This window comes from Gopherus flavomarginatus, chromosome 1 (genome assembly GCF_025201925.1).
Source record: "Gopherus flavomarginatus isolate rGopFla2 chromosome 1, rGopFla2.mat.asm, whole genome shotgun sequence".
Classification (NCBI taxonomy): Eukaryota; Metazoa; Chordata; order Testudines; family Testudinidae; genus Gopherus; species Gopherus flavomarginatus.
Window position 1 is genome coordinate 71,459,415 of NC_066617.1, and position 8,348 is coordinate 71,467,762.

At 40.0% G+C, this 8,348-nt stretch overlaps 1 protein-coding gene across 2 annotated transcripts in view; it reads left to right on the top strand.

The window, feature by feature from the left end:
- TMEM19 (transmembrane protein 19) overlaps window positions 1-3,326 on the top strand; it is a 30,606-nt gene extending 27,280 nt beyond the window's left edge. For both annotated transcript variants that reach the window (XM_050935768.1, XM_050935772.1), the window contains exon 7: window positions 528-3,326. In XM_050935768.1, the coding sequence (XP_050791725.1) occupies window positions 528-691 (164 nt within the window). In that variant the 3' untranslated portion in view covers window positions 692-3,326. The remainder of the gene's footprint in view (window positions 1-527) is intronic.
- Window positions 3,327-8,348: the final 5,022 nt, after the last annotated feature.

Consider the following 8,348-nt stretch of genomic DNA (forward strand, 5'->3'; position numbering starts at 1 on the left):
TTGGCCGGGGTCTCTCTGCGTGCCTCCCCAAATGTTCCTCCACTGATCCAAGAGGAGTAGACTTGCCATCAGATAGAGTAACCATTTTCTTTACACCATTTATCATTGAAAATTAATTTTTTTTGACAGACATACTTTGTTTCTAACCATTTGTTTGTTCAACAGCATCATTCATATCAAAACTCTTTAGTTTTTTGTTCTTGATTAGCACTATTATTAGCTTCTTATTATAGGACTGCATATGTAGATTTCATAGAAATAGTAACTATATTTAAAAAAAATCTTCTCACTAACAGTAATTAAAAGTATAGAATCTAGATTCCCTTCTTTGAGACTATTAATGTTAGTTTAGAATAATAGTTAAACATTATTGGCTAGTTAATTGTCCTTTTTGTATGTGTTTGACTCAACAGCCATATACTAAGCACTTGTAGGCAGTCATGTACATTTGAGGACTTGGTAGTAGTGGGTTTCCTCTCAACTGTGATAGTATTGTAAATTTATCTTTTATTTACTACTTTCCCCAGGTTTTGACACACGTATTGGCATGATTGTCAACTATGAAACAAAAGACTCAAAGCACATATCTGGAAAACCTATACTGGACAACAATGCAGTAAACCTCTTTTCTTCCGTAGTCATTGCTTTGTTACTTCCTGGTGTGGCATGGGGTTTCTGGCCAAGAGGGTGAAATTTCTTAAGTCTTTTAATACATAGTTCAAATGCACTTAATGTGAATCAAAGGTTTCTCCCAAAGCACTGTTTTTAGCTTGTTTGTGGGAGTCCTCTGCATCCTTTTCAGAGCCAGAAGGATTCACTGCCTTAATTTCCTTAGGCTGTAAGTTTTATGGGCAGCCACCATCTTTCTGGAGAAACAGGACCAGATGAGGCTCTGTTAATAACCTGTCATTGCTGCTTCTTAATTGGACACAGATTGCTACTTTGTAACATGAAGCACTTAATTTTCCCTTCTGGATCTGAATGTTGATTTTCCCTTCTGGAGCTGAATGCTTGGCCTCCAAATCATTTCCAACTCCTGGCAGAAGAGAGAGTGAGAGAATACAACTGGAAATCTAATCTGGGTCTGCCATACAACTACTATTAACACTGTTCACCAAGCCACAAACAAAGTACTATATATTTTCTGTAATAAAGAGCATAGTAGTATTGATAAAATCACTGAATTCTAGTTTAGTATACATTTCCCATTGTGTGCTCAACATTATAGGTTTTATAGAGATGTATGGAAGTCTTTAAAAAATGTACTTTAATAAGCATTGTTACCTATTCCATGTTGTATTACGTTTTTGCCATGCTTTTGACGATGGGTAGGAAAAAGTAATGTTATAACATAATGTCTCAGGCATATGACTAAATTTAAAATCAAAACTAACCTTTTTCCAATAAGCAAAACAAGAATATAAGGCTCATATGAGCAGCATTATAAGGTACTTCTTAGATTAAGTTACTGATATTAAAGTAAAGATTACATTTTTTTAATTCAAAATCAGCTGGTTAGAAAAGATGTAACTTGTTCTGTAACTGTGGAATTACTCTTTAATAATCTGAGTTTAATAGCATATTCACCAAGTTGTGATCTTCATGTTCTTTCTCAGTAACACTACTTTTTTGCTTTATGAATTACTGCTCACTGGAATGTTAAAGTGTTGAGGCCTCTGTTGTTGATAAATTATTACGGGGTTTTCACTTTTGTCATTAAATGACAGGTTAAAAAGTTTTTTCAGTTAACAACTTAGTATTTATTATATAGCATCAGATCCTGCAACTGGGTTGCATGTGTGGGGATCCTTTTGTCCATATAGAGATCATCCACTTGGATCCATTTGCAGGATATGACTCATAATGTGTGCATCAAAAAAAGTTTGTTCCAATCTGAGAGCGATTACCAGTTCCAGTGATATTCCCGGTTTTAAGTATAGGAGACTTGGCAGAATCTTTCAAAAGAGAATAAAGTAAGTGTGACCACTGCATCCTAATATTCTTGTTGAAAAGCACTGTAACATAGAAGGCACAGATGCCCTTACTGATTAATTATATTTAATTTAGCTGTAAATAAATCAGTTTTTCTTTGATATAGTTAGGATTTTGTGCTAACACATTTTTTATTTTGTTAATGCCAGTAGACATTAGAGAGAGGCTCTTGGAAAGAAAAAAGTAGATTATGGTGAGTTCGGTAAGAAAGAGTGAAAACATACTTTTGAGAGGGTTTAGCTTTTAATTTAAATATTTGTATTGTCTGGTATATTATGTTGCAGGAATCAAAGGTATCTTTTCAGAGATTAAGGACGCTTTTAGCCAAGTTTCCATTGTAATCTAATATGGATCCCAGGACTAAAACACAACACAACACTTAACATATATCCATAACACATTTAAAAAAAAAAACTTTGCATAGCAATATGAAATGCCTTCATTGCTGTTAAATTAAATTTTAAACAAGCAATTTTGCACCTAGCAGATAAGGATGAGATTTTCAAAAGTGTAGCGTATTGACTTTCCTCTGTCAGTGAGAGCAGAGTTAGGCCAACACTGAGTGCTTTTGAATTTCCCACCATTAAATTTCTAGTGTACAGAATCATATTTAAAGAATGATTCTCGCCTTTTCTATAGCATTAGTTTTATTAAATAATATCAGCTCTGGACAGGATATAATTACACTGGACAAGATACTGTTAAATTGAACAGAACATAGTAGCGCAGATTATGTTGCCTTTGATTTTTGTATTTTACACAATAGCTGTGCAGAAAGTATAGCCCTTATGAGAGGAGGAGGAGAAATATAAATAGGGAAATTGTATGTGACTTAGTGCCTGTAAAACACTGCATGTCACTAAGTGTAGTTACTGGGACCAGAAAGAAGCCGATGGAATGTTAATACTTGAGATCACTAGAAGGTGTCTGGATAGGCACAGAGAAAATAGACAAAAGTAAAAGGGCGGGTGATAAAAGGGAAGGAGGCAAAATAAGCAGAATAACAATTACATTACACTTTGTTTTAAATATTTGAATATTTGTTTTGCCTCAATGTCTCTATGTGGATTCGTATTAGAGATTAATCTGTGCCTGTAAATTTAAATTTGACATTTACCTGGCACTAATTTTATTTTTTTCTTACTGAAACAGCATGAAAATTCACAAATCACCTCTCTAATACTTTGATCAGATTTCCTTAAACTGAAAAATTCCAGTTGGAGGTCAGTTGAGCCTTATCTGTATAGTTCTATAGATTGTGTATGTTAAGACAATGACAGTTTTTCAATATAAATATGAAGCAGTTTTTCTTAATAAACACACAATGCAATTGGTTTTTGTCTGTTGAATCTTGTTTCTGGCTGAAAAAACTTTCACTTGGTCTGGTATTTCAATCTGAAGCATTTTTAAGGATACAACAGTGCAATCATTTATTTACAGAATACAGCTTTATAATTGTACTAATTTACTAAGTGTCCTAAATGAGCATTGTTTGTGCCTGAGAGATCCACCGTAGTTAAGTGTGCAAGCACTTCAGTGGTAAACCACAGTTCACTGAGACATATTTAGCTAAAACCACTAAATAAAGGATGTCAAACCATCTGGGGAGATGGCCCAATTACATGTTAAAATGTGGCTCACTGCTTTGATTTTTAAATTATTACTCTGAGTCCAGATAATCCTTTGAACAGCGATAAGAGATAGAATATGGTTTCAGTGTTGCATGGCTCTTTCTGGATCACTACTACTTCTGCCTTTTGTTTGGCAGTTTCTGCATGCAGTTAACTGGTGTGTGAGAGAAGTTAATTGTGTATGCAAATTGCACACCTACATTATTTTCAAATCTAATTCCTAAGTATCCATTATTGGCTTCATAGTGAACACTGGGAGTTAAACTCATAGAGTTGAATGGGAGAGTTCCCATCTATCTGCTGTTTAGGATAGGACCACACTAATTCATGTTCAGATGGTTGTCTTTGCAACAAAGGGTTGAAACTTTTTTTAAAAATGAAAGCTTGCATCCTATTGAATCTGAATGCCAGATTAACACATGAAGTGGACTGATGCCCTTTCTAAGATGAAACAAGTTTAGGACTGGATGGCTCAGGATTGGTAATAGGGCTTGTCTACATAGATATGTTATATCCAATTACCTTTAGTTTGCCTTAAAGTGCCTTGCATCTATACATAACCTTTTAAAAAGTGAATTTGGCATCTTACGTTGCTGTAATTAATCCTCGTAAGAGAAGCAACTCTGCAATGAGTTTGTTTGCTGTAAGGGTTGCATATACACACTCCTAACTACTATACTTCTGGCAGTCTCCCCAGTGCATTGCCTCACACCTGGATCAGATTGTCTGTGTACCACCATGGCTCTGGGGTTATTTTGACTGGATCTCATCTCCCTGTTTAAATGCTGGCTAGCCTGTGCCTCTTTTTGATACCAGATAGTAGTGAGTTCACACACCTGGAGTCACATATGTTATAGCCATACCCCTCCCTCCCTCCTCCAAGACTTCCCTGTGGACCCATGCTTCCCATTCCTCTAGGTTTATTTGTGAACTCCTGCGGAGAGGTGCTAGATTGGATTGTTTTGGAGAGTTGCATGTTCAATGCTTGGAGAAGAGTCACCAGAAGGCAGACTTCTGCAAGACACTGGCAGAACCAATGAAGAGCAGGGCACTCCCATACCTGGTTCCAGTGCAGTCAGAGCACAGAATCTTGAGCAGAAGTAGCTGAAGGCAAGGGACAGGAACAGGACTTCTGGTAAAGCTCTCACTACGTGCCAGTACCTTGAGGACCTGGACTGTTTCTGCAATCAAAGCCACCACTGCATTTAAGAATGATGTGGTAGACCGTTTTCCGCAAAGCACCCTAGATAGCATAATAGGTGCCCTTTGACCCAATGTATATCAGGAAGTCTGACAGGAGATTTTTCTGGGCAGCCAAGAACGGTATTACACAGCAGATTTAGAGATTACACAACAACACTGTATGGCTAGCCAGCCTGAAATTGCTGTGGATGAGGCGCTACAAAAATGAGCCTGAAAATGCTACAGAGGGGAGCCGTACCAATTAGTACTATAAGCTGTACTGTATGGTTTGTATTACAATACAAGTGTACAGGGAGAGTTAAATAATGTTTTTCCTTGTACCAACCGTCTGCTGTTGTGTTCGGGGAGCCTTTCCCTGCCTACTTAGCTTTTAACTTCACTACACTAGAAGTTCTGAAGTTTTATTTCCCTGCAGTATCAAATCCTGCTACTGGTCCCATTTGCTGCCTCCCTTCCTGAGCTGTTTCCTGCTCTCTTTCACTCACCCCTGCTCAGATGTTGGCAACACAGGCCTGGTAAAAAAAAAAAACCTGCATGGCGGGTATGTTGTAGCCACAGACTAAAAGCGATAGCCAAAGCATTGTGGCTCAGTTTCATTAATACCGTTAACTTTTAACTAATTTATGTTGTGAAGTAAACTGCCCAAATGAGGCTAAAGAGATTTCAAAACAGATTGTAAGGCATTCATTCACTGCAGAGTTCTCTTTATTTTGGAGTGCACTTTGTTCATCTGAGGGTGTCATAAAAGAGACCTTAAGGCAAATTAGAGCTTTCTTTTGGCATGGACATTCTAAGGCAATGAGTTTTCTCAGAATTGCCTATAGAGCTAGTCTCTCCCTACCACCCCTGCACCAGCTAGGGGGACACTATCCTGGTAAATAGCAGTGCTGTATTTGCCTGTTGCCTTTTTGAACAAGACCTTTCTCTGTCTCCTGGGGACTTGCCGCAGAGTGACATCTTCCACCATAAGGACAGCCTGCAGAGGTGTAGATGCAATCACAAAGCCTGGAAAGGGAGTACATGCTGGAACACCTTTTGTTACAAAGTTAAAGGCTGGGCCCCAACCTTGCACTGTGTTGCAAACTATGGAGAACACACCATACTGGGACCTATTTCAATCTTCCTAATGGCAGACCCTTTCCACACAACAGTCAGCCCCCTGGCATCACCCCACATTGATACTGGTGAATAGATTCATAGATTCTAGGACTGGAAGGGACCTCGAGAGGTCATCGAGTCCAGTCCCCTGCCCTCATAACAGGACCAGATACTGTCTAGACCATCCCTGATAGACATTTATCTAACCTACTCTTAAATATCTCCAGAGATGGAGATTCCACAACCTCCCTAGGCAAATTATTCCAGTGTTTAACCACCCTGACAGGAACTTTTTCCTAATGTCCAACCTAAACCTCCCTTGCTGCAGTTTAAGCCTATTGCTTCTTGTTCTATCCTTAGAGGCTAAAGTGAACAAGTTTTCTCCCTCCTCCTTATGACACCCTTTTAGATACCTGAAAACTGCTATTATGACCGCTCTCAGTCTTCTGTTTTCCAAACTAAACAAATCCAGTTCTTTCAGCCTTCCTTCATAGGTCATGTTCTCAAGACCTTTAATCATTCTTGTTGCTCTTCTCTTTGCCACCTCAGAGATGCAGAAAAACCAGCCATGGCCCAACCTTGTTCCCCAGCCACCTGGCCTCCACTTCCCCTTTCAGGCACCACTCACACCAGCCTGCGCACCCGGTACCTGCCTGACACAGGTGACGGTGCAGGTAGGCTGTTGGAGCTGGTTCCAGGCTTCTTTGCCTTTTACTTTCCCCACCCCTTGCTGCGCTCCAGGCCCCCAAGTAGCCAGTGGGAAATGCAGTCCCACCACAACAAACTCACTCCTCCCTTCCCCCCCCCCCATGGCAACTAGTGAATCTGGCCAGCCCTGGAGCATTTTAGGAAGGAGGGGAAGGCAGATGTCTTCCAGGGAGGCCTGGCTCTGACGAGGGATTGGCCAATGAGAAGTCTCTGCTGAACTTTCCCTTTGCCCTCAGGATGGGGAAACAGAGAAAGGGCAATCAGCAAGGCAATCCAAAAACTGGCCAGGCGGTAATCATATTGATGAACCTTCCACCGTGATCAACCTGGACTTTACCACTCCATGGAGAAGTACCCTTTCATGCTGATAATCTCCGAGGCATGCTGTGGGGAGCAAAGAATAGGCATGGGGGTCCTATCAGTAGCTCCTGTGGGAATCCCACCTATGCAAAGCTGTCAATAACTTCCTATGCATTGCCAAGCTTTACGACAGCACCCCCTTAATAGCATCACAAACCTCCATATAAAGAACCCCGGCAGTTGATATAGCAGCGCCAAACTGGTTAGCTACTGACCTATACGAATCGGGCTGGCAAGCTTCAAAATGGCACTGGCTACACACTTCTCCAGAGTGAAGGAAATGCTCATGTTGCTGTTGTGCTGCTGCAGCTCCAGGGTGACCTCTACACAGATCGCCAGGAAAGCAACCTTTCACAACCTGAAGTTCTGCAGCCACTACTGATCATCCAAGTTTTGCATAACTATCCTGTCTCCCCAGTTAGTGCTAGCTGCCCAAGCCCAGAATCTCCACCATGTAAAACTGTACCAGATAAGTCCTGCAGAAGTAACTGATTAATTTCATCCTCCTTCTACTCCATTGGCATCCATATTGCTATGGAATCCAAAGCCTTTTGACGTCATCAAGCTGAATCTATCTGGCTACATCATCTATCTGGTCAGTGAAGTAAAGTTATTGTATGGTTATGTTGATTTATTAGATTTTCTCATATAAAGGTATTGGTATAGCATAACAAGGGACTATCAGAAAACCTGGAAAGCAACACAATGGATCTGGGGGGAGGAAGGGGCAAATAACAGACCGTGACCTACTTCCAACACAAGCTACTGAAAACATATCAGACCTGTCCTCCACTATCTATTCTAGCTTCCCATACAATTCTGAATCAAGTTCAAGGTTTTAAGCTTTTCTTCAAAGTGCTCAATGGCCTGGGCCCTGGACATCTAAAAGATCAGCTAAAGTTCTGGGACAAAAACAGCGGTTGACAGCTCTGCTCCTCTCGCACAATGGAATTCTCAACACTAAGAGTAAAGCTCATCTGTGCCGGAGACAGACTTTCTTCAGGAGTGGCTTTTGACCCAGTATCTCTGATAGTGCCCATCACCACAGTACTGGAGTGCCTTGAATATATTAATTTATCCTCCTAAATCCCCAATAAGGCAAAAGTAGTAGTAGTCTCCTCATTTAACAGACTGGGTCCTGAGGCAGTTAGGCCGTGATCAAGGCCAAAGAGTTTGATTGACCTAACCAAGATTACGAGGAGATTTCTTTGGTACGAGACACATTTGAAATGAGGAATATGATATATCTGAGAGATTACTTTTCTAAATCATGGTTGTTTCACTATTAGAGAGCAGCATTGTTATTCTCCTTTCCTTTTTACTTATGCTTGTGTTAGCTGGAAACTTTTTTTTTTA